A 26,557-nucleotide genomic window follows, 5' to 3' on the forward strand; every position below is an offset into this window, starting at 1 on the left:
CCTTTCAGTTTCCCCCTTTTTTTTTTTTACCTGACCTCCTCTTCTCCCCTCATCTCTTACTCCCCTCCTTTCAGTTTCCTCTTCTTTGTTTCCATCTCCCTGCCTCTGAGGCTGGACATGGTCTTATGCAATTGCAGTGGGCTCTCTGAACATTAGTAGCCTTATGCTTTGGGAACCTTTGACTGGCAGGAATTCTATCTAATGGACTTAAAAGTATCTGAACACCCTATTTGCATTTCTGCCTGTCTGCTCAAAACCACACCGGCACTCAGCTAGCTCCCTTGAGGCTTGAATTCTGATAGCAGCAGCTGTGGCAGTGGCATCCTGCAATTTGCTTCATCAGTTGACATTTTAAGGAATTTGGACTGATGTAACAAGGTTGGCCATTTTACTGCACTCAGCTGCTAAATAAGTTGGGTATCTCCTCACCTACCTAAAAGGTTGGTATAACTGGTTTTGTTAATGAGAGCCCACATGAAAGTGTGCCCCCTCCATATGTTTTTGTTGCTGTTGTTATTATTGTTATCCAGCAGTCTGTATTGATCTGCGGTATATTTTATTCAGCTAAACCCATGATCAGCCCAATTCTGCTCTGTGTCTAAATTGCTTGTAGAATTAGGAGTTTTAGCAGTGTTTTCGAGATCAGGAGCAAATTCTTTTCAAAATTAGGTCTTCCCTATGTAAACAACTTGTACTACCTTTTAACTGCTGTTCTGTAATATTGATACAACCCTCCCCTAGTGCGAATTCAGCTATGCCAGTATGAACATGCTTATACCAGTGTGGCTTGTTCCCCTGTGGGAAAGAAGAACCAGCTCTTCCAGTATAAAGCACTTTTATTTGGCTCTGGTTACATCCATGCTTTTGTTGTATCATCAGAAATACACCAGCAAATAATACTTGTAATTTAACATAGGTCAACTGGTACAAAATCATGTATAGAACAAGTCTTGGTCTGCAGACTGCCTCAATAACTCTTTTGACAAGCAAGTGTTGAATATGCTGTGTATTTATAATCTTGTCTTTGTGACCAGAGGTACAGTGGAAAGGCTTGGTGTTACTGTCATTATGTTAAATATTAAGTATTATTCACAGTTAAGAAACTAAGAACTGGCCAGTGTGTTGGCTATAAAGTCATGACTGTGAGTCATGTGAGTCGTGGTTGTTGTTTATTTATAAATAAAGTACCCAAGATTTTATTCACTTCCAAACTGATTACTGACCATTGCTTTTATTTGCAGCCAATTGGCAATGTAGTGGCAGAGATGTAAATTCCAGTAATGCTTAATTGGATGTGCCTTTGAGCTGTCAGGGAAATAGACAGGTATTTTAGCAATGTCACAAAAATGGGTCCTGAAAATCCACTTGCACTGGGCAAATGCCTGGTGGGTGTGAAACACCTGTGGTCATCAACCTCAGTCATCAATAGGGCAAGGCAGTGTAGAGACCAACAGTACATAGTGAAACTTTGAAAAATTCCAATCAGACACTATAATCCTAAACATCATGGCTTATTGGTGGGGTTAATCTAGATGACCAGGACCTATCTTGTAGCAAGAAATGTGTAGGGAAGACTCTTGGTGTTTGCAGGCAAAGGAGAAATACATTTGCTATCAAAATCACTTTATATTCAGAGCTTTTTGGGAAGGCAGTACCACTGATAGACTAGGCTCTTCTGGGGAAGAACTGTGCCATTAGGAAACTGCAAAGCTCTGTTAGAAGGAACGTGCTTTGTTGTGCTGCTTGTTGGCACAGTTACCGTGTCAGGTTGTTGAGGGAAGTAAATTTTCACAGAACCTAATAGTTTCCTCCTATGAGTTAGTGTCACCTCTGTCTCATTTAATTCCCACCTTTGCTTGTGGTGAGTGCCATTTCCATGCTGCATTCTCAACTTCATTACCTCCAGACTGAGCACTGCCTGGGGAACAGCTTTCCAAACTGCAAGCAGCTTGTTTTGCAGAGCAAGGTGCAAATTTTCTCTGCTGTTTTTTCCCTGAGTTCTGTGACTCCCCACGACTGCAGTGACGGTGGCAGAGGTGACTCCTGTGAGCAGGCTGGGTCTCTGCCTGCAGGCTGGGGCTGCAGCTGGGTGGTGCTGGGGCTGCCGGGGTGGCACAGGCAGGCAGCAGTTGGTAAAACTGGTGTATGGTCGTCAAGAGCAAGCAGCTGACCGTGAACAAATCTGCAGCTGGGTTGTAACCCAGCCTGGTGTCCAGCTTGCCCTGGTCTTTGCTGCCTCTTTCTAGGAGGAAAGTGATCTGTGGGAGTCCTTTTGCTGGGTTACATTACTTCTTTCCCTGAGCTGACTCATGGGTTTTGTCTGTTCTGTTTGCATCGGGTGGGAACTGCAGCTGTCAACAGCTGATCTTTCACCTTAAAGAGTCCAGCAACATTGGCAGTCCTGGAAGGAGAGGCAAAGACATCAGACAGGTCCTTGCCTGCATCTCTTGGCAGCATGGTTTGCAGTCAGGACAGTTCATGTGAGATTGACAGACAGAGGCAGTCCCAGCTTGGCCCCACTCCCACAGGAGTCTGCAGAATAGACTGGTGAGCAGTTTTGAAAAGCTCCTTTTTATCTGTCTCCTCGCCTTCACTTTTAACCAGATAGGAAATTGTTCATTATAAAAGGCCCAGTTGTACTTACAGCAGTCTCATCACCCATGTCTGAGGTGATGCTGCACAGGAGAGAAGCTGTTAATATCTGTGTTTATACATTTCTCTAAAGATGAGGAGATGACTGCAGTGGAAGATTAGTTTTGCTGTGAAAGGCACTGAATGAGCCGACCTGATCGAGGGGAAGACATTAAAATGTTACGCTCTTTAGTTTTCTCTGCTTCACTCAGACATTAGCTGCTGTGGTCTGTTGCTGTTTAGCAAATATGTTTGGGTCCAAGTGCTGCTTGAGATGATAGAAGCCCAACATGCTTTTTGAGGCAGAGGCAATTATTTGTTATGTGTTTGTACAGCTCCTAACACTTTGGATTGCTGTGCCTCCTGATTGCTAATGGCTGAGCAATAGTGTTTGTTAGAGCAGTTGGTAATAGCAGCCTGTGTTTCTGCCCTGTAGAGGAATTTGGTACATGTGCACAACCATGGATGTTAAAGATTTTGTACCTTTTAGAGGCACCACGAAGTCTGTACAGACCATCTAGCCTTCTGCCATTTTAAGTGCTTCCTTACTTCATTTCAGAGATATTTGTTTATTCTTTCCCCTGTTGCCCTCCCAAACTTTTCATATCTTTCCCATCTGGGCTCTTGCGTTTATAAACTCTTCTGTGTTTGGAGCTTGTAGGCAGCAACCACTTTGAAGCCTGCTTTTCTAACACAGACCAAATCCAGGGAAGCCAGGAAGCACCATGGGCTCTTGCCTCTGTTCTACGAGCTGGATGCTCAGCCCTGCACTCCCCGCTGTCAGTTAGCATCACCCTGCTAAGGAGGCCACAGAACTTCCCTGATTTACACAGCCTGGGGATCTGACAGAGTACAGATATTTTCATTCATTTTGGTTTGTTTGTCTTGAGAAGTCACAGTGTGGCAGCTCCAGCTCCTGTTGTGTGAGACTCACATTACTGAAGCCTATCACTTTTTTCCTGGTGTGGAGAAGAAGAGCTGGTCAGCCCTGAGAGGGCCTGGAGTCCAGCCTCATAAAAACTGTCACCTTTTAGTCCTTCTCTTTGTCACTTCCTTTCCATAGCAGAGAAAATGGAAGTGTTTCCTGCTACCTCCTGTCTCTCTGTGATAAATTGCTGTGTTCTGTATTGGAAAGCATTGTATAGCTACTCTTAGCACTGCGATAAAGAAAATGCTGTGAACTGGCTGTATTGTGTTTGGCTTCCTTTCAGACAAGGCCAGTCTGGACACTGAGGACCTGATCTTCCTTTTGGGCCAGACCTCAGCTCACATTTGTGTGGGAGGCAGGGATTTATGTTTGCTTAAAGCCACATTTGTTCTTTTGGCATGGAGCCATTGAAGGTCAGTGTGATCCATAAATCTATAGAAGCGGGGTCTGCAGGTGCCCCTTGTTCTCCATATCCTCCTTTGAGCTCTCTTCCCTGCCCCGTGGCAGTGCTGGAACTGGCATGGACATCCTTGTGTTGGTGTTGTGCTGCATGGTTAGCACTTCCCTTACCCTCCCCAGCTGGGAGCTCCCAGCTCTCCAGGCAGGGGTGGTTTTGATCCCCCCCTTGTATTTCCAGTTGCCCGTGCTTGTAACCAGGAGGGTTTGTAGCTGAGCTGTACTGTTGTTTCAGTTTGGATTTTTTTTTTTTTTGCCTGGATCTTTCCATTCAGTGACAAAAAAAGCTGGTGTCAGTATAGGTTATCTTTAAAGTGATGAGAATAGCCCTATTCCTGAATTCCACAGCTTTTCAGATTTGTTGTCTTTTATCAAGAGCTGTATTGTTAGGTTTGCTCCCCACAGGCCTGGGAGTCCTGATTCTCCAGGGCTTTAGCTTATGGCTGATAACTCAGTTTCAGTCTTGCTTATGTCCAGCATGCTGCCCCTGGTAGTGGAACAATTATATGAGTAGCAGAGTAGTCACTGGCAAAAATACTGGGATAGTTTTAGTTGAACAGGTAAAAGGAGATGGGCAAAGACAAATACACTGTGAAATTTTTATGACGTGGGTGTGCTAATCCAGCTGTGTGCCTAAAATTCCCTCCGGCTGAATCAGAGGAAAGCCACAGTGCAAAGAGTTTATCCTGTCTGCTTGTTTTCACTGTGTGAGGTAAACTGGGAGAGAAGGAGGGACTGAGGTAGGCACAGAAAGGTTTTCATCCTGAGAACTGAGGCTGAGAGTGGGTTTCATCGTGCATGCTCAATCAGCCTTTGCATGGTTTGAGTCCTTTGGGGTCATTTAACACAGCATAAATCCCACCCTACACGCTCCTTGTGAGTTGTCTAGTTTTCCTCCTCCTGCAGAGATTTTTAATTAAAAATTTAGGACCAAAATAACTGCAGTACCGTCTTACAACTATTGTTGAAGGAAGAGCTGGATGCTCTCTTCTGAGAAATAGGGTGGGGTTTATGCAAAGATACTCAGTATATTAATTTCCTGTAGAATTTCAGGGAGACTAGCTATATCAGAGGAAGTATAGGTGGATTCTAAATTTAAACCACTGTACAACAGATCTTGGTATACTACAGTGCCCAAAAGTCTGAAAAGCTGAACAGGGGCATATAAGGATCTCTTCAAAAATAGATGTACTTCCTTAAAATTTATTTGGTCACGTTTATTCAGCCCTCCTTATGAAGGCCCCTGAGATTTACAGATCCTGTCTGAATCTGATAGGAGGAACAAGAAAGTAGAGGAGTGGAAAATTCAGCATGATTGGAGCCCCACAGGATGTGGTCATTTCTCCATTGTTTGCCTGTTCTTCAGAACTGGGGAGCTGTTTAGCTATAATTTAGTAGGCTTGGGGTCAGAGCCACTGGGTGGACATATAGTTTGTTATAGAAGATGTCAAGCTAGAAATACACTTATATTCTAAAATTCTTTGGGATAGTAGATGCTCATGGCATAATCTGGAAGTGAATCTTTGTGGTATTGAACAGCACTTGTTTTGTGTCTTGTAAGATGGTCTGTAAACATCCTTTCCTGCCATTACCTTTGCCTTACTGCTGTGTCAAAGTTCCCTTTGGAGCCCAAGCCTGGGAATGGCTCAACAGACTTGAGGTAGAAATTGATTTTGGTTTACTTTGTTACGAGGGGGCAGTATTTCACAAACAAGGCAATAATGTCAGAAGGACCCTATCAAGCATGAAAGCTGGTCTTCAAATTAGTTTGGTATTTCCCAGTAATTGTGTGGTGGGAATGTGGCCCCAAGGCGCAATCTTTTTAGACTTAATTGTATAAAGGCAGAGGTGGATATCATAGAAAGCCATCAGTGAGGCTTGTAGTCATCTGGGATTTTTAAAAATGTCATTAAAAGTAGAATCCTTCTGTTGAAAGGGAATATGATCTCATTATGTGAGTTAGATAGCAGGATGAGGCTGTAATGATGCTCTTTAATATGGTATTTTCAAAGAAAAATATCAAGGCAAGAACTGACCTTGAAGATGTAGCCTGCTTGCAAATGATGTAACTGCACTCCTGTCCAAAGCAAAGTGTTCTTTTCATGGCTTTAAATCTCCAATAGCCTTAGCTAAAGCAGCTAAGTTACTGTCTTATTTATGGTTCTGTGTACCTGATACCATATCTCACTGCCCTGAGTTTATCCCAAATCCTGTCAGCCCCTGCAGGAGTGGAGATGGCAGGTTCCATGAGGGACTGGGCTTCCTCTTCCCAAAGCCTGTCATGGTGAATCCATCAGGGTGGCCCTTACCAGAGCCTGGGGTCTCTCACCCTGGAGGTAGCTCTAGAAGAAATGGGTTATTAGAAAGCTGTTCTCTTAGATATTCAGTTACAGTTAAAAAGGATTGTGTGGGAGGTCATTGGAAGGTATTGCTAACAGCACACGTCGAAACTTCAGGGCATGAGGGGATGTGGGATAGCCATTCCCCAAGCAATATGAACTGTGTGAGTTATGGAGAATTACTGGAAAGCTCAATGTGTCAAAGGTGGATGTGGTTTACCATTATGTAATTCATTAATACTGTTCATGGGACTCAGAGACTTGCTCCAGAAATGCCCAGGACTGGAGATGTTGTGTTCACAGTGGGCCTCAAATGAAAACTGCCACTGGTGTATGAGCTGTCGATATCAATAACCACAACAAAAAGGAAGCAGAGCACTTCAAGTCTGCTTTTGAGGTGGTGAGTTTTTAGTTATATGTCCAGTATTTTCATCTTTGGGCCTAATATTATTTATATTGAAATTAATAAGTGAGTGCTTATTTCCTTAACTAGTACAAAGCTTTCAACACTGTTTTTTAGTGCCTAACCTTTTGTACCATGTCTCTGTGCCTGAGCCTCGTGCCCATGGATGTCAAAGGGAGTGTTGCCTTTTGGCTTGGATGTGCAGTGCCAAATCACTGTGTGCTGCCCAGGAGCTGTGCCCACACTTCCAGCACAAGTAGCAGGGATTCAAGGGTCATCTGTATTGCAAGTGAGGTGGCTTATATCTGCTTACCTGAACAAGCTTGAGCAAGTAGCAGGCGCCAGCATAGATTTCAGAATGAACTGGCCATGTGGTGCTCGTTTGATTTCTCAGATATCATTTCTAGCCTGCCTTGGATGCCTTCCTTGTAGCCCCACTCCAGTGACCTAGCTGAAGGGTAGTTTGTGTGCATGTGCCCAAGTTGTGCTTATACCTTGATTTTGCATTGAGTTCACTGCTGAGAAGCAACTGTGAATGCTTGTGTCATCCCTGTGAAACTTTCAATTAAAGATGTATGGAAGTATTTCTAGATGAACCAAAATTTAGAGACAGAGATCTGATTCCTGAGTTTGTCTCAAAGTGAATACTTACTGGAATTTCTTGGCTAGTTTGTTACGAAAATTGCATCAGGAGATGAGTTGTGATCTGTGATGGCACATTTCTTCCTCTACACTGCACACGTGCTTCGTTGTACTTTATGTTTTGGTGGGGAGTCTTTGCTAATCTGAGTTTTGACTTTCTTTTCCTGCTCAAAAGAACGCTGATGAGAGATATCAGTAACAAATAATGGTAAGCTTTAAATAAAAATTCAGTAAGATGGATAAGGTGCTTGGTATATACTTAACAGGTGTGATTTATCTCTTCAGTTGAAAATATTAGAACATGGGATTAAAGGGCTGAAGAGGATTCCAAGCAAGCACTTTACCTTCCTGAATAGATTGGTGCTTCAAGAAAATGCCTTTGCATGAGCTATATTGAATTGAGATGCCTTCAGGAACTGGGGGCTAAAGGAGATTATGCAAAGTATGATTTACTGAAAATAAAGTGAGGGACTGAGATAAAAAGATCTGCAGGAAAGGGTCTCACTCCTATTTTTCACTGAATGCTGGAGACTTTATCATCCTTCTGGTAGTGTGGGTTAGACCTTCAATTCTGCATGCACCTGCCATTACCAGGGAAATAATTAATGTTGATGTACTAGTTGTAATTACAGCAAGTGAGGTATGATCTATGCAGTTAACACGGGGAAAGACCAGTGGAATGCTAAGTCAGGAGAAGCTCCTCAGTGCTAGTGGGAAATTTAATATGCTTTGTTAAATTAATAGCCTTTGCATAACAATCAATTTATAGTTTAAAGGGCAGAGGAGGTAGATGTAAAAATCATTAAGCATTCATTTCAGCAACCCACTCGATATTCTTAGCTGGAAGAAATCGCCAGTGTAACGTTTCCTGAGTCAGTTGCAACTGTTTTAAGAAAAAAAGCAAACCACATGAGGATTGTGTAGGTAGTGCTTATTGCAGTGCCCTTTTCTAAGCCATAAGGTTGCAGTGATCCCTTTCCCAAACACTACATGACTTTAGTGATGGGCTGGTGTTTGCTCACAGATGTTTATCCAAGCCAGAGATGATTCTGAAGATGAGGTTTTCCTACATGTCAAATAAAAACATTCTGCCCTATGTGACCCTACCTCGAAATTTCTTAGTCCTGTGTTAGATAGGGATCCCCAGCAGGAACGACTTGGGATGTCTTTTTCTCAGTGTAGGCATTCAGGGCCTGGTTTTGCCTGCAGTTGTTCTGTTTGTAGTCTTTGTACATAATGCTCACCGTAGAGAGAGATTAGTTGTAAGAAGATTATGCATCTGAGTGCTGCTGGTGTGCCTGAAGCTGGAAATGTTCTGGTGTATACAAAGAAAACATTAATCAAGACGTCTTACAGAGAATTAAGGGAGGAAATAGTTTTGTCTCCTGATTACTACGTGAGTTTCACTGCCCAGTGCAGGAAAAGGCAGGGAGAGAGGCAGGAGGTGATAGAAAGAGGTTGTTCTTCTGTTCTCAGAGAAAGCAAGGGCAGATTGCTGGGGTGGCTGTGGCAACTTCCACAAAAACAGCACAAGGGAGGCAGCTCCAAGGACTCTGCAGGACATGTGAGCTTTGAATTAGACTGTAGGACCAGACTAGCCATGCTCCTGAGCTTGCCAAAGCAGCTGAGAGAAATCTGTTGCATATAATCTTAACAAAGCCCATCCCTTGGTTGGAGATGGGTGTCTTCAGCAACCCACGTTACTTGATTTTCCAGCCTGGGCTGATTGGCAAGCTGAGTACTGTGGCATGCATAAAATCAGAGCACTCTTGCAGTACAACCAGGGAGGAAAGGTCCCCTTGCCTGCACCACAGAGAAATAGCTGACCCTAAATAATTAAAGGAATAGAGAATAGCTGACACCTGCTGTGAAGCTCCATTGCTTCAGGTTCCAACTCACACCACAAGAGCCCAAAATATTCGGTGTCAGCTGCAATATGTGCATTTTGCCATTTCTCTAGTCAACAAACATGAATTAGGTAGAGAAAAACATTGCCTGCACAGCCACTTTTTACTGTATCAGGTTTCATTTAACTGTTAGTAGGGGGTTGGTTGTCCAATTATCTATCTTATTAATAGGCATTTTTGGGAATAGCTTTCAGAAACAGATTTCTCAGACTTCCTAAATTGATTGTGGTTCTTCAGCTGTTGTAAATCACCAGCACAGCACTGAACTAATAATTTACCCTTATTGAGGATCTGTGCTGCTGTTTTTCCTTATGAATACTTAGAACTGTAATCACTAGAAATGTATCTGCTAACAATTTGCCTTCTCATTTCATTCATGAAATTTTTACCTCCTCAGGGTTAATTGGATCAGGAAATGTCAGTATCTTTAGATCTAATTTTCCCTGTTGATGCAGGCTTTGGAGTGAATGACTGCTTTGAATACAAAACACAATTTAATTTAATTTCTGGGGAATACTTAGTGACCAGAAAAAGAGAAGGTTGTTGGAAGCAAGCTTTGAATAAATTAAGAGCCCCCCTTAACTAGCACAGCCTTCTTGACTATATAAAACCCCTAATTAACTATTTATAGAGAAGTACGTATTTCCAATCTATTTTAAAATGCTGGAAATGAGAGTAAGCAAACCAACCTACCCACAGGTTTTCAGAGGGTAAGGACAACATAATATCTGCACAGTGTTTAACTGTGTGGTAATTATATATCAGGAACTTTGAAAATTTAAAGAAGGAGCCAGGAAAATTCCATCCCCAGAAGCTTCAAGCCTGATGCTGAAAGTGACCACTATCTTCCCAGCAAGCACAAAAGGCCCAGGATGCAGAACAGCTGTGTGTGAAAGGCATCTCTGCAGCCACAGTGATCATCTTTACATGTTTTAATCACTGCCTTCATCCAAAATGGGTCCAGTCCCAGAAGAGGAGAGCAGTGGCAGTTCCCATTTGCTTTAATAGCAGCCACGAGGTTTGCTGATAAAGTAACTTTTATTCTTGCCCCATTGCTCTGCGTTGGTTATTCCTGAAGCCACCTGGGGAGGGAAGTCCCACTGTGCTGTTGCACCCCGTTAAATTCACCGCTTTCATTTGTCCTGTGCTCCGTGGGCGTTTGACATAGACTTCTCTTCTGCTGTATTTTGTGTTTTTAAAAGATAAAGAGGTCTCAAAGACAGGGTTAGTAAGAAATTTATTTCTTCCTGCTGAATTATTTATTCCTTTTCAAGCTCTGGTGAACAGCCCACATTTAACAGCCCATTACTGCTTAGAGAGCTGTCAACACAAAAGGAGCAATCCTGAAAAGTACTGTGTTTAGTGGCTCTATCAATACTCTCTGTATTACCTTTCCTTCGTTTTTAGGATCAGGAGCACAGAATGGAAGGGCAGAAATTACCTGAGCTGCAAACTTCAGGGCACTTTAGTCTACCAAGGCTAACAATCAGGTAAATCCATGCAAGAGCTAGAATGAAGGCTTTTCATTATGAGGTTATTTTCCTAAGTGAGCTTATGGATTCTGCACCAGTTGGCATCTTCAAATCAAGACATGTTGTCTTTCTAGGACAATCTTCATCTCATCTGCTGGATTTGGAGGGAATGCAGTAGCAGTGGGTGACGTTTCTTGCCTTGTGTTACATAAGTGATTTGGTGACAGAATGGCAATTTTTGGCCCTCTGCAATTCTGGCCCAATTTTGATTTTTACCTTCTCTCTATTCCATGAGCCCCCACAGAACTGGTTCCCATGAAGCATCTGCCATATCCTGAAGCAACCTCCAAAATACTGATTTAGAAGTAGATTTGGGTTTCAGAACAACAGTGTTGTCTTCAAATCAGCTGTGGAAGATTTGAGGCTCAAAATCACTCACAGTGATTTTGAAGAAGAGGCTTGTCTTCTGTTGTTGCTTATTTCTTACCAGATACATCAGCAGCACTAAATTTTTGTATGTTTTCTGGATTATTTGGGTGTGTAAAGAGCCCAGTTATGAAAAGCAGTGAATGCACCTCGCCCCTTCCTGTTACATCCCTTTGGAAAATTGTCCCTGGCATCTACTGTTCATCTTCCCCTACAGCTCTCATGAGCTTTATGTTATTTGAAGCCAGCTTGGGCAGTCAGACCTTTATGGACAGATACTACAAGTAGTTCTCTGAGTAAGTGAGCAATGAGGCCTCAATTTCTTATGGATTTGTGGCTTATGTTGGATTCACTGATGTTTGGTAATAGCTGGGTTCAGAGGACAGCTTTACAGTTTCCCTTCTTTCTTTAGCCACTGATATTTTAAGAAGATACAACTTTTAAGAAACTAATATTTTCAAGTTTTCTAATGCCTGTCAGAACTCTGTGACTTTTTCAAATGGGACAAAAGGGATTGGGAGGGAGGATGAAACAGGGTTAGATACAGATGCAGACATACACACAGATGTCTTTTGGAAATCAAACCAAATATTTCAAGTTTATCATAGAATCTTAATAATGTGAACTGCATTTTCTCCCAAAAAGGACAAAAATGTCTAATATATTAAGAAAACCCAAAATACAAAAGAAAAAAAGTTTGGTTTTGTGATTTTGTGCTACACAAGAGCCTGTCTGGATGAGGATCAAATGTATCTTATGTAGATATCTTTGAAAAACAAGCCAGAAAACACCATACTGGTGGCACAGTGCGTTGCATGGTTGTGTGTGTGTGTGTGTGACAGACACATTTCTGCTGCTGTTTCTTGGGGAGCTTCAGTCACTGGGTGCTTTCTGCCAAAAAGCACCAGTTAAGAGGAACTTACACTAATTGATCCATGTGGTCAAAAAGAGATGAGCTGCTGCCACAAGTTTGTATGAAGATAGGTAAGAGAAGAGCCAGACCTGAGAAAAGTCTTTTTCCTTTGTTACTGGCGGTTCCCAGTTGAACAAGGCCTCCAGAATTTTTCTGCCATCAGGCTGATGGCTTAAGTAACTGTGGGAATGAGAGAGCATCAGCACAGTAATTCTGACAATTATTCTGTAGTTAAATAGTGTGAAATAATAAGTGAGCAAAACATTAGAATATCGGTCTCTCTGCTTCGTAAATATAGCAACAGTTGAAAGAAAATGTGTTTTAAGGTTTTGCTACTGACATCAGTGTGAGCTGGCTGGCAGTTTTTCACTGACACAGCTCATGGTATTCTGAGACAAAATGATGATGGACCCAGCCTTTCTGTTGCCTTGTCAGGGTGTAAGAGCTGATGGATGGATGGTTTATGTTTGTAACCTGTTCTTCAGCCTGCTTCTTCTGGGTGGGCCTGGGATTTCTGAACACCTTCCTGCACAACTGGCACAGCCTCGCCAGGTCACTGCTTTTTGGGGGAAAATATCCCACTCATCTGCTTTTGTTCCGAGCCACTTACGAGCAGTTCTAGAGGTAGAGAGTTGAGACTGCCTTTCTGGGAACAAGGACAAAAAATAGCTCACTGTTAGCATTCCAAACCCAGCTATTTAGACCTAGATTATTTTTAAATACTTTGCTTTCAGACACATAGCTGGCTGTATTTTCCTCCTCTCTCTCCTTATTTTTTCTGAAGTTACCGGTTAAGTTTTGTGTCTTCCCCGCCACCCCCCTGCCCCCCCAGCTGTATGCAATCAAGAGTTTCTAAGCAAATAGAGGTTTTTTACATTGCTAAGTTAGGTATGGTACCTGCTGCCTCGGAGATGCCGCTGGCCACAGGGGGAACCTGGGGACGTTTTGAGCCTGGACGTGTTTGCGGAGCGCTTTCCTGGGCTGTTGAATTGACAGGAGGCAGGGCAGCAGCGAGTGGAAAGCTGCAGCCACCTCATTTCACCCAGCTGCATGACATGGCATCAGCCTGAAACACAGCCCTGCAGGAGGTGCCAGGCGAAGGCTCTGCCCGTGGCAGCCCCATCCAGCGTCCGTGTCCTGGAGCTCAGACAAAGCCTTTCCCCAGGAGTTGTGTGAAAGGGTTGCAGTGAAGTTGTGCTGCTGAGTGTGTGCTGTCTTACACTGCTTCACAGTGGGGCCATGCTGACACACAGGGCTTTTGGAGTTCTCGGAGAGCACTGCACAGACCTTGTTTCATCCTGCACGGATGATGCAGGCCCACAGGGGACACACATCCCCTTCAAATGGCAGCTGTGTAGCCCGAGGGAGCCCCATTTTTGGGTTAGCCCCACCTGCTACCCATTAGCCTGTTGTTGAATATTACAGACCCTCACACCTGATGTCTCAGGCATCCTATGGTGAGCTGGTTTCAGAAAGACCTGCTGCTCAAAGTGGTTTTGGTAATCCATGCACATTGCTGGAGTCCAGCCTGGTTTAGAGCAAATTAAGCTCTTGGTCACTGAGGCCTTCTCTTGGGGGAAAAAAGGACCAGATTCTCTCTTGCCTTCTACACAGCAGCTAGTTTATAAAGCCGATGCAGCCTGCTGGGCAAATAAATTTTTAAAAATTACAAAACCTGCAACACTGGGCCTGTTATCTACAGGGATTGGCTGGGCAGGTGGAGCTACAGAGCCCAGATAAAACACAGGAGGGGAGTTTCTCAGTGGGACACATTCATGGCATCTGCTTATGTGGTGTCTTGGCCGTGAAGGCTGAGCTCCAAGAGGCCATGGAGGGTTCCCCATGAAACTGGGGCATTTGGGCAGCTCAAGTACAGCGGTGGACCTGGGAGCAGGAAGGGTAGCATAGGGTGTTCTAGCCTGTTATCAGCCCATTTCCCACCTGTGCCACCTTAGGAGCATGTTGGTCCTGCCCTCCCAAACTGCACTGTGACTCTGGGCAACCTTTTCTTCTTTGTTTTCCCAGTAGCCTAAAAGAGATGGGAAAACTTGGAGATGCTTTTCAGGAAATGTGTGCTACCCTTAAAGGATTTTCCTTACCTCAGTAGCTGTCCCCCAGAGAAGCAGCAGACCTTGTGGTGAGGGATGCCACCCAAAGGCTGGGTTAACACTTACTGCTCTCCAGAGCCCTGCCTCTGGCTGCACATGGGGAGAGAATAAAGCCTGTAACTTGGGAAGGACACAGTCATAATATCTGTTTGTAAAGGGTAAGAAAGAACTGCTTGTTGGATGGGTATAAAAAACCCCTTTAATTCCAGCCAGGATGGTCTAATGCATTAGCCAAGCCTTGGTAAAGAGCAAAGTACCACCAGTACAGGGATGCAGGGAGGCTTTTGGGGACACAAATGCTGGTCTTTACCCTCACAGAGCAGCAATGGTTATCTTACTGATCAAACTGCAGGGCTGATCTTAATAGCATTTTAAAGAAACCAAAATCATTTCTATGTGTTGTAATAGGAAATAAGGGTGGGAGTAACTGGTGTGATCTCCTCTTGCTGCTCCCTGCAGCCAGTGCAGCTGGTCTTCCTCCACACAGCTCAGATTGACGTTGATTTGTGCGGAGACAGTGTAACTCTGCTGGCACCAATGGAGTTGCATTTATGAGACTCAAAAGCCTTTAAAAAAAAGAGTTTCAGGCACTGTGTACTGAATGTTAGGCACTGAATGCACCCAGTGAGTAGCTATTATCCTAATAGATCCTCGTAGGCAGGAAGATGTTATACTGCCTGGATTCACTGAGGAGCAGTGTCCTCTTCCCTACAGTTTACCAATACTGAGAGTCAGCTAATCAGCAATTGTAGCTTCAAACTAATACCAGTTTTTTTCCCCTGCATAGCCTTCTGGCACTCTATAAAAAGATCTGCTACACTGCATAGGATTAGGTGGCTTTGAAGCAGTGGAGCCATGTAGGTGTGAAAACTTTGATTTCCTGTGTCTTGAAATGAACTGTAATTTCTATCTTTCTTTTTCAGAAAACCCCCACAGCTCATGCCATGAAGGAGGAGAACTTTCTTCGTCGCAGGTTCTCCCTCTGTCCGGCCTCGTCCACCCCTCAAAAGGTTGATCCTCGCAAGCTGACGCGCAATCTGTTCTTCGGGGCCGACAATGACATCTACCCACTCAGCCCAGGTTGGTTTCTGGTGTGTCAGTGCAGAAAGCAGTGTGTCTTAGGTGCTTGACTGCAAGTAGGTATTTTAGCATGCTGCCAGGAAACAAAGAGAAACAAGAATGTGAAACAGAAAGTGAGAGAAGCTGCTGCAACACAGGTAGCACTGGATCCCAGACAGTGCTGCTTTCATGATGCTGTTGTTTTTCATTGGCATGGCATTAAGTGGGAATGGAGGGCATGAGAATTGGGGTTTGTAACTGTTTGAATGCTGCATGGCCCTACATTTATAAAATGACTATAGTGTTTTCAGGCACATCCACTTTAAGGCACTTGATGTGTTTTGCCCTAAGCATTGGACTTGCTTAAAATTTACTGTCCCCATTTGCAGATGTTTAATGGCAGGTTTCCCTGTTCAGATTTAGAGCCCAGGATAAATATTACAAGAGCAAAAGTTCTGTGGTTAATGTTCTGTAAATATCTACAAGCACTACAAGTACCAGGAATCTTGACAGGTTGCAATGAATGGCAGACTGGCTTTAAGCATTCTCTTTACATCTTTGGGGTTTTGTTGGTTTTTTTTTTTTAGCTTTGAATTTCCTAGCACCTTTCTTGAGGGGAAAAGAGCTCATTTTATTGTTTCAGAATTTGTTGCTCACAGTAAACATTGGAGTCTTTCCTTGATTGCAGTTTGCAGACAGTGCTGCCGTTCCAGTCTGTAAACAAGTGCTTCAGGGGGCAGTCACAAGTTTGTTGAGCTGTCATCTGCAGCTGCCATGTCAGTGCTAAGTAGTCAAACCTCACAGCACCTTCGTGAGGTTTCAAAACACTGATATCTGGAGAAAGAACATAGCATCTGTCAAAAGGTTTCAGTGCTCATATAGATGTAGCACCCAGCAGCCTCTATGGGCTTTGCAGATGTAGTACAAAACCAGGTCTGGGTTTCCTGAACTAATTGTCTTTAAGTGCAAAGGTTTCAAGGGACTCTGATTTTGCAGGTGTTTTGTTTATGAGTGTCTGCTGTAAGGCAGTGGGGAGCCTATTTTCAGCAGTGCTGACTAATCCTGGCTGTCACTGAGGCTGGAAGCTTCAACAACCTTTCAGTAATGAAATTGAAAACAATTTAAAATGGGACACCTAAAATCTCATACATTTCAAACCTGGAGGGACTTCTGAACAGATGACTGCCCATAAATACAGTCTGTACAAATGTGTGGGAAATAAATAACTCACTTCTGCTGTCCTTGGGAGCTGAAGGGCTGATTTTCCAGCCTGTATTCACTTCCCCTTGCTTTGAGGTGATGGAGAACCATGGCTTAGAGTTTGCCCAGCTCTTTCTTCAGTTCTTACCAGCATTTTCAATGCTAAAAAAGTTACTGACTCCCTCACAGTGGTCTTTCAGTGCTGTAATCTTTTAGAAACCAGGGAAAGTTGAGGGTTTCAGTGTGAAGGAGGTGGCTGGAAGAGTTTTCTCTTCCTCAGCTTCCCCCATCACCCTGTTTCTCCTTGATCCCTGCTGGCAGCCTTTGCTGGGCTCAGCAGAACAAGTGCCTTGAGCCACGTTGGCTCTTCTGTTCTGCTGCACAGTTCTCCCAGGAAACCTCCAGTACTGGTGTCAGTGAGGGCTGTAGCCCTCAGTATTGCAAAGGAAGAGCATAGGCCAAAGGATTTGTAAAGGAGAGAATATCCATTTCAACAAACAGAATTTACTCCTTCAGTCAGGGGATTTCTTGCAGGGAGTGTGGGGTTTTGTCTATCCTTAGTCCTCTTTTACTCCTTTCATTTCTTTTCCCATCCCCAAAGAGCTGCCTTGTCTCTTTGTTTTCCTCATATTTCCTGCAAGAAGGGCATGTTACTCTTCACGTTCAGTTGTCATTTCCTATGGCAGGATCTGCTTTCACTCCTTTGCTGCTGCTTCTGCCTTGTTTCCCCTGAACCGTGTGTGCTTCTCCCTCCCTTCTCCTGTTCCTCTGAACAATGCTGCTATCACCACAGATAAGCCACAGGTCTGTGTCCATATGCTGCGTCCAGTATTTCTCTTTCTCTATTTTTCTCTGTTGTTTTACATGAGCTTTCAGTTCTTGAGGCTTTTCCAGTGGTCTGTGTTTTGCTGCTTGAGCCCAGCAGGTTTTCTTTACATGAGCACTGGGCTGATTGTGTTGAGCGGGTGCAGTGGGCAGCAAAGCCCAGTGATTTCCTGCCCAGAATTCAGTGGGTTGTGATGTGGCTGGAGCTGCAGGTCTCACTGCACCATCACCTAGGATTCGCCCTCCAACAATGAAGATATGCAAGTAAATACTTCAGAGAGGAGGGAGTGACAGACTTTACACCTCAGGAGAGCTGTGCTATGGAGATTCAGTGCAGCAAGAGAATTTTTTTTTTTCAAAGGGAACATATGGGAAATGCAGAGGGCACTATCTGAAATAACACTTTGGACTTCTTGACTCTTGCTTGCATACAAAAGTGCTAATGATTCTTGTAACTGAGAGAAAATTGAGTAAGATATTTTCTTTTTATAGGGACCTCACAAATTAGAGAGACATGAATTCTTATTCCTTGTTCATGTCCGTCTTTCACTTAGCCATGAGGAGAGAGAACCTTTCTCTGTTTTCTGTTTCAGAGGATAGGAAATTTATTGGGCAAGTAGCTAAAAAAATTTTTACAGAATTTCTCTTTCTGATTAGGCTGCAAGATCACACAGTCTTGAAATAAAAATTTAGATTAGCTTATCTGCATCCTAAGAGATGTACTTTCATGAATATGGCAATTTTCCTGTGAGGGATACATGGAACTACATTTCAGGTGTTCACATTGGGTCATGTGGCTGGTATTTACAGCAGAAATGGGTTTTATTCACAATAGTTTTGTCACACATCAGAGCTTGTATTTCCTCTTGTAGTTTACCAGTCATGCTTGCTGTATTGTTCTTTATAAAAGGGAAAGGCAAATGCACTTGTAGAATTTATGCCAGGCTGAAAACCAAAGAGAAGGAATGGTTACTGTTCTGAAAATGAACTAAATATTTAGTTTTCCTGTGCATGACAATAGTGGACAAAAAGTGGCAGTAATTCTACTCTGTAGCCACAAAACTGGAGTATTGGCAATCTTCTTCACAGTGTGATGAAGGCTGTTTCCATAAGCACTGCTGATTCTCTTCCCAAAGTCTTTTTTGTTATTTGGTGCAGAACTTTTGGGCTACTTTGTGGACGACCCTTCTTTGTGTGCCCTGGTAGCAGTCAGCACTTTAAATTGCGAGAGATTCAGCTCTCTTTCTGCTGTGGGCATTGTGTTTTCTTGATCAGGGTGATAAGAGCTTCAGCTTCTATAGCCAGGTCATGTTTAGCTCCTTTTATGTTTTTCTGTGGTTTCCTATTTATTTTCTTGAGGTGGCTGTGTCTGTTGTGCTCTGGGTGAGACTCCTGCTTTTGGGCTTTCTGTGCACTTAACTGTGTGTTTTTGAGTTTTTGAGAAACTTCCACATTGTTCCTATGAAGTTTGGTTTCCAAACAAGGGCTGGCCCCCTCCTTCTGCATGGCTGCAGCAGGTCTGCCTGAGACAGACTGCAAAGATAGCTCTCCTCTGAGAAACAGCCTTTCCCTCACCATATCCAGTAGATTTAATGAGTTTGGCACAAGAAACTAGGAGATGTTGCTTCATAAACATACCTAATGAAGCCCTGAAAATGATACAGTAAGAATGGACAGTTGTGTGTTCCTTTTTTTTTCCATAATGCTCTGTGAGCAGGATGGTCCAGAACCTCAGGAACAGGGAAAATCTCATTGTTCAGGTGCAAATCCTTTTAACTGCATTTCTGAGAGAAGGCAGAAATGTCTCACATCCAGGCTTTTTGTATGTCTACAAGCTTGGAGTTAAGCTTTCTTTAAGAAATTAGACAATAAAGAATGGATGTGAATTCTGTTATGCTAATAGACACCATTCCCTTGGAGCAGACAGCAGCTGATTCCCATTAACTTTACTTGAACTTTTAGACCATATGTTACTTTCCCATACATGCACAGAAAATACTTTTCATGAGAAACAAGTGCAGCAGCCACGTGGCTTTATGATTTTTTTCCATCCTCCTCTGCCTCTTTCAGGAAGAAGGGGGGTTATAGGGATGAAAATGCCATGAGAGGAAGAGAAAGTATGGAGACACAGATTCTAATCCACGCACAGCAGTGCTTATGGCCATCCCACTTGTCGTGGTAGCACAAAGGCACTGTCAAACCTCTGGCCACTGGGGATTTTTCTTTTTATTTTCTCCTGCCCACAAACATCAGGTTTCGGAGTGCATTTTTTAGGGCTCAGTGTTTCCAAGGGAGGCATGACAGCTGACAAAGTAGGTTAAGAGATGGATCCCTTGTTGTTGCATCACCTTCCTGCATGTCTGTGTGGGTCTTTCCTCCACTCCACTCCACTCCACTCCACTCCACGCCACGCCACGCCACACCATGCCACACCACGCCACTCCACTTCCCCACATGAGTGGTGCATGTGCTGTCCCTCTTCTCCCAGACCTCCTGTGGCAGCACAGGCTTGTGGCTGACTTTTCTAACAGAGCTGGCTTCTTAAATGGCTGTTCTGATAATTCCAGGAGGAATTACGGTTCTGACACATCTATGACAGCTTCTGCTGACTTCAGGAGACTCAGGGTTTTCCCTTGCTGGTTTTGGGTTTGATGGTGTTTCCAAGGCTGCCCCACGCAATGTTAGGAACATTTTCAACTGTTGCCATGTTTGCAGTGTGTTACAAATGGATTGTGTTTCACTGTCTTTGTGGTTCTTTACTGCATCCCATATTCTGAAGCTCTGATGGCCGGTGATTCTGAGAAGAAAATGACAGTGTAATTGGTTAACAATGACTGTCTTGGCACTAAAAATCTAGTCTCATCAGATGCTATTTTTCGGCTTTTTTTTTCATAGAAGCTCTGTGCTTTCTTTTACTGGGAGGACATGATTACATTTGGCCAAAGGAACAGTATTTATCGTTACATTTTATTGCCTGGACTAGGACTGCACACACTCATGCTGGTATATAATATATGCAAGTTTAGGATATATGAGTAGTGAGGATATATTTCTACAGCGATTGGAAAATGTCATAGTACTCATTTACTGCTTGTAAATTTAAAATACTTCTTACTTTAACAAATAACTTGATCAAAAGACGATCTTCTTCAAGTGTGTTGGGGTTTTTTATTTTGTTTTACTAATTATGCCTAGATACTCTTCTGTCACATTTTGTGATCATGGTTATTATTTGTCTAACAAAGCATGCTATCAAGTGCATCAGTGTATAGTTGCCAGATACTGACCAAGGAGGATTGAATAGCTGCTTATTAACTGAATTGCATTTATTATTTGCACTGAACGAGGCATGGGGTATGTAAGGAAAGAGAATGTGGTAATGTAATTAAAGACTGCATCATAATGCAGACACAGAAGGGAGTTGATTAAGGATGCAGAAGCAACCTTATCTCTGTTTTTTTCCAGCTTTCAAATGCTGGACTTTGCAACCAACATGCTGGTTTTCCATGGTGTTTTGAGACCTTACTTCTGAGAAGTCTTGTTGCCCAAGCATGAGGATCGAGGCTATTTCAAATTCTACACAGTCCCTCTCTGGGATCATGGTGTGCTTGCTTCTGCTCATGATAAATTCCCTTGTGTGCTGTTAGCAGTAGTCCTTCTGAGGCCGTGGTGAGCCATGGTTTTGCACAGCATTTTTCTGGTTTTGAATCACAATTTTTTTGTTGCAGGAAAAGACGTGGAAGGAAACAGCCCATCGTCATTGAAGGATGAGACACCACAGACTCCGAACTCCATTGGCAAGGTACTTTGGGATAGGGATCCATTCCCAGTCTTGCTTTCATTTTTCTCAGGATGTTATTTATCATTCTTACTCATTTTTTTAAAGTCATTGAGAAAGCCTCTCCCTCTGTTTCTGCAGGAATTGTGTGTGCATATTTTGAGGGGAAGAAAATGAGTGTTTTCTGCATGGTTGGGATGACAAGGAAGCCTACACTTTCCTCTGGCTTGATTTCACCTACCACAGAAGACCCTGGTTTACTTGGGCCTCATTAGGCAGTGTAATTAGATATGAATAATTATGGTTGAAAGGTTGACTTTGTCAGCAGAGGTGTCTCCTGCTGTTCCTGATCAGCAAGGCAATCATAAATCTTTTGCAATTGTTTTGCAAAAGAAAACTGTAGTATTTAGTGTAGAGTGCAGCATCTGAAACAGTGAGTTGAGAGCCTGGGAGAGAGCTCTGGGAATTGGTGTAACAGGAGAGGAAGACAAACTAATCAACATTTCCTGAACATAGCTTTTCCATCCAGCCTGTTAGGGAGAGGTAAAACTGGATCTAAAGCCTCTGGATCTCACTGCTCAAAACCTGCCTCTAGATCAAGAGTTACAGAGTGCCAGGGTTTGATTTCCTGTAGAGATGGAATCAACCTTATAAATGAGACCTGGCTTTGAGATTCATGTACAGCTTTTTTGGCTGCAGCTCCCTAACATGTTTCTGGAGGGTAGCTAGAAATAGAAATGAGACCAGTTAATAAATTTTTAACTAAATTTATTTTAAACTGTGAAGCTATAAAATGCAAGTGGCACCAGCTGAAATGAAAATATACCACAAAAGAAACAACTGCAGACAAGTGATTTCTTGTGAGACATGAAAATAATCTCTGCATCTTCCAGTACATTTTCTTGTGCTTGCCTGGAGCTTGCAGGTTGTTCTGCTGGGATGCCCTGGCAGAGGTCAGCACAGGGAGATGGTGATGAGAGGAGCTTCGGGAGTATGCGACAAGGACTTGTGTACATGTCCTCTGTTATTGCTGGAACCTGGCAAGCTGCAAACCAATCTTGGTTTTGCTTTTTCAGGCAGGTTCCTCAAGGAAAATCAGCCTCCCACTTATCCTGGCAGTGGAGAAGCCCAAGGACCAGGTAACTGCATCCAGGGCTGTGTTTTAAAGCTAGATGTTTTGCACGCCTTCAATGGAGTGGTGTTGAATTTCCAGTGACTTAGGAATATAAAGAAGGACCTTTGTCTAGACAGGACAGCTCAGAGCACTGAAATGCTGCCCAAAAGGGAGTTTGATTTCTGAGATGCAGGATGAATGCAGGAATAGGAATGTATTTATGAGATGTTTCTGGGTGAGAACGTGGCTCAGCTGTGTTTTCCCAGCCTCTGGGCCTTCCTTGCTGCTCAGTCTCTTACAGGTGTGCTTTTGAAAGGAGAAGCACCCATGGAAGATTTGGCTGCCCACCTCGATTTCTGCCATGCTTTGTGTGCACCTGGGAGCCATTGGTGGGCCTCTCCTAGACAGTGCCAAGAGCAATTGTCAAGAAGAGTTAAGAGGAAATGCACAGCACGAAACAACTGCATCAGATCTGTGAATCAAAAGAAATGGGGCTCTGAACCTGGACACGAGCTTTGCTTTCACTAACCCAAGCCTTTGGTTTTGCAATAGTCAAAATTGCTCTGAAACACCAGTGGACTAAAAAGAGATATGAGGACACCAAAACACTGAACCTCAACTTGCCTACTCATTTGCAGTGTTGCAGGCAATTGCTTTGGCTGCCGGATGGGCCAGAGCTGGGTGTTTTTTTCCTGCCTGAATATTCTGCTTAGACACATGATGTTTGATTCTGAGAATTTCCACCTCACTAGACCTGTGCTGTAGCACCTGTCATTCTCACTTCACTCTGCTTCACCTTGCTCTCCTCCAGCCATGTAACTTGCCTTCTGTCATGCTTTGCAGTGGCAGTGACAATAGGGAGTCCTTATTGTGAAACATCTTGTACCTTAAAAATCCAGGCAAAGTGGTGGTCTGTTTGTTTAATATGTAATTTTTCACGTCCACTCAGCTCTAATGCCATAAAATAAAGCCTCACTGTTAGCTTTCCAGAACTCTAACTAGGGATCTGTCACACTATTTCAGTTTAAAAATAAGTAGTGATTCCACCTACTTGAACCAAAGGGAAAAGTGTGTGCTAATTGGGTCATATTTAGATTTCTGATAGCAGGGGGGATAATTCCTAGAAACTGGACTGTAGGGTATGCTGGTTTAATTAATGGATTGAAAAGCAAATGTTGTAGGTTACAGAGCCATGCCATGAACATTTGCCCTTCTTTTGGTACAGTGGATATGAAAAACCTTGCTGGAAATCAGTGTTCTTTCAGCAGCACTGTTTTGAGGTACCACAGCACATTAACTACTTTCACTCAGCAATGAGAAGGAGAGGAAAGCCAGTCAAGTGATTCGATCCCTGGACTGGGGCTTGGGGAACTTCAAATTCCCAACTCTGCCTTGGATTCCCTGCATTGCCAAGGCAGATTAATTGTGTTTCTGTTTCACATCTTCATCAGTGAGGTGGAAACAGTTCTGCATTTCGTTCACACAGGCCATATGCACATTGCAGGCTGGAGCAGGCTGCAGGTTTCCCAGGTTAGCAGAGAGAATGTGAAGACTTCTAATGGCAACCACACTGCCCTGTGCTCATGGGTGGGCTGCTCTCTCTGCTCTCTGTGTGAGCATATCCCAGTTGTCCTATCTGTACAGACAGTCAAATATTTGATGCTGGAGGAACATTTGCTTTCAATGTGTTTGTGTGGTTCTTAGCTCTATATATATATATATATGTATTTGTAATTTTAGCTGTGGCTTCTTGACCCACATTTTATTGGAACATATTTAAGGCACAGTTCAGATACATATTGTGTTGGTAGCTTTCCTGCAGCGCATTTTCTCCTATTCCATTTTTTAAGTGGAGTCTCTTTCATCTCCATTTTCAAAGGGAAAAAAATATTAGCTTATTTCAGATTGTTTCTCATATTAGTTTCTCTCTGTTTTAGAGCTCTTTAGCCTTGTTTTCTGGGATGAGGGCTCATAGCTGGGTGTGAAAGTATCACCAAACTGTCTCTAAGCCTCAGGCTTGTCTCTGCAGCCAGTTAGCACACACCTGATAGTGTGTGACAGGAGGTGCCTTTCTTTTGTTTTGTGCCTCATTTGGTGCTGTTAGAGTCCTCTAAGGCACCCTGTATTGCAGTATGCAGTGCTGCAAGTTCTCTTTCTTCCTTTCCTGTGCTTACCTGTTAATACTACTGGCTGGAGGGCAGCTGGATTATCTTGATACGGATGCAGGGCCACAAAGAATTGAGGTGTATTTTAAGGGATATTCAGAAAAATCCTGAAACTGGAGCTCAGTGGTACTTCACTGGTTTCAGTCCCTTGCTAATGCTGCAATGAAGCCTATGAAATTGTAGGAGTGTGGCTGTTGCATGCAGTCATGTGATGTATTGGAGGGCAAAGCATTGTGAATGAGTTTTTCCACATGCCTGAATTGTTCAGGCCTTTATTGTGTGATTTGTAATCTGAAATACGGACGTAACTGACTGCTAGAAATTTATTTTAGCTGCACAGTGGTTTGAAACTGCACATACTGATCACTTGAGATTTAAGCTACAGTTCCCATACTGTCTCAAGCTCTCCCTGCTAGATCTATGAGTCATGCTCCTGACCTCTGAGGTAATTCCAGTCATGTTCACACTTGGGACTAACACAGAAGGTCATTCACAAATGTGGCAATTTAAAAGGGTACCTTTTCCTCTGTTCTCCCTTAGTCAGAAAACCAAGAAACTGTTTTGCAGACAGACCCAGATATTGCAGGAATCACCTTGGAGAGACTCAGGAGTGAAACATCCCCTGTGGGTGTTAAGTATGGCTTAATGTGAGATTCTGGCCCTTCCAGGTGGTGCTGTGCTCAGCTGGCCCCTTGCTGTCTTTTCTTTACCATACTTCATGCTCTCCATGTTGTGAATGGAGTTATTTTGGAGCCAGTTGTCTCTGTGAAGAATTACAGTCATTTCCTGTGCCCTGGCTCAGTACACTTTGCTTCCTTGATTCCACATGCAGCACTTTAGGGTAGTCACAGTTGTCCGCAGTGGGCTCTGCAGCTGATTTCAACTGAGCAGAGATGTAGCCTGGAGTATCCTGGGAAAATCATGTTGAAGAGGGGTGGGATTTTGCACTGTGAAGTCGAAAACATGGAGCATCCCTAACTTGTGTAAGTACCTACAAGCCCTGAAACAGCCGGGTGCCTCACAGAGGTGAATGTAGAGAGTAGTAACTCAAAATTAGTAGCTTTGGGTAAGCCACAGCAGTCCAATCATGTCATGTTGGGTCACTGGTGATCATAATTCCTTAGCCTAGTGTTTCTGATGAGGAAGGTGAAGGCAAATGGAGGTGCTGAAATTGAAATGATTTATTAAACGATTTAGCAAAACGTATTAAACTGCAGGCCCGGTTGTTTTTCATTGCTCACTTTGTTTGTTTGAGCTTAGCCTAGGGACAAAAGCTGTGCCTATAGCTGGAGGGGAAATAAAAACTGTGCTTCAGCTTTCTCTTGGCACTAAATCTGTGACAGTCATGTGAAACAGCATCTTTCTCAGTGTCCGACTTCCCATCTTGCCTCAAATGTTCTTTAAGTATTCTGACCTTGCAGAAGGAACTTCCCATGCAAGGCACACTTAAATGATCAAATAGAAATCCTGTAAGAAATCCTGTGACTTTTTCTTTATTTACCATAATGTGATGCAATGGAGCCAAGGATTCCACTCCACACTGGTATAACTTGATATTTGAAGTTGCTTGGATGGCTGAATTTCACCAATTATTTTCCCCAGGTGTTGCTGTCAACTGTTTATTTGTACAGGCTTTCCAGTTTGTGCTAATCATTGTGCTGCTTCAGAGTTGTAAACACAGTTGCTGTATCCTTGTAACATTGTTGAAATAAGAGGTATCTTTATGTTCATTTTTTTCCAACTGGAAAGTTTTAGTTGAAGATTATTCAGCTTGCTGAAAAGCAGGATATCAGTTGAAGGGTAATCTTTCCTACTGCAAAGCTCGTTTGCCAGTAAGAATCGTTTCACTGGCTCTACTGTGCTTTGGATGAGCTGTTAATTCACAACAAAAGTAAAAAGTTTTTTAAAAGAACTGCTTATAATAAAATGAAACCAAAATTGCTTAAATTTGGTTGGGATGTCTGTGAATATTCACAAGGAGTCTCAGTTGTAATGTCAAACCCAGCTTTTCCATAATTTTTATACTAAAACAACTTCTGTTTCATTTCTTTTATTTCTGTGTGATCGAGATTTGTTGCAATTACATGTGGAAAAGATACTGGAGAAATTACATCTGATCCAGGACATGTCTCCCACTGCTTTTGTCAAGCATAACTTATGACCCCAGCTCCTTCTGTTCTGCCTTCAAATT

The 26,557-nt window shown here is 43.1% G+C and overlaps 1 protein-coding gene across 10 annotated transcripts in view; it reads left to right on the forward strand.

The window, feature by feature from the left end:
• LOC121669610 (oxysterol-binding protein-related protein 5-like) overlaps positions 1–26,557 on the forward strand; it is a 138,717-nt gene that overhangs the window by 99,138 nt on the left and 13,022 nt on the right. For 9 of the 10 annotated variants that reach the window (XM_042038762.1, XM_042038769.1, XM_042038771.1 and 6 more), the window contains 3 exons: positions 15,149–15,305; positions 21,038–21,111; positions 22,164–22,226. In XM_042038762.1, the coding sequence (XP_041894696.1) occupies positions 15,149–15,305; positions 21,038–21,111; positions 22,164–22,226 (294 nt within the window). The remainder of the gene's footprint in view (positions 1–15,148; positions 15,306–21,037; positions 21,112–22,163; positions 22,227–26,557) is intronic. The other variant, XM_042038764.1, reaches the window with a different exon arrangement.

This window comes from Corvus kubaryi, unplaced genomic scaffold, assembly GCF_017639235.1.
Source record: "Corvus kubaryi isolate FWS band 111438036 unplaced genomic scaffold, C.kubaryi_AGA036_p1.0 37392, whole genome shotgun sequence".
Classification (NCBI taxonomy): domain Eukaryota; kingdom Metazoa; phylum Chordata; class Aves; order Passeriformes; family Corvidae; genus Corvus; species Corvus kubaryi.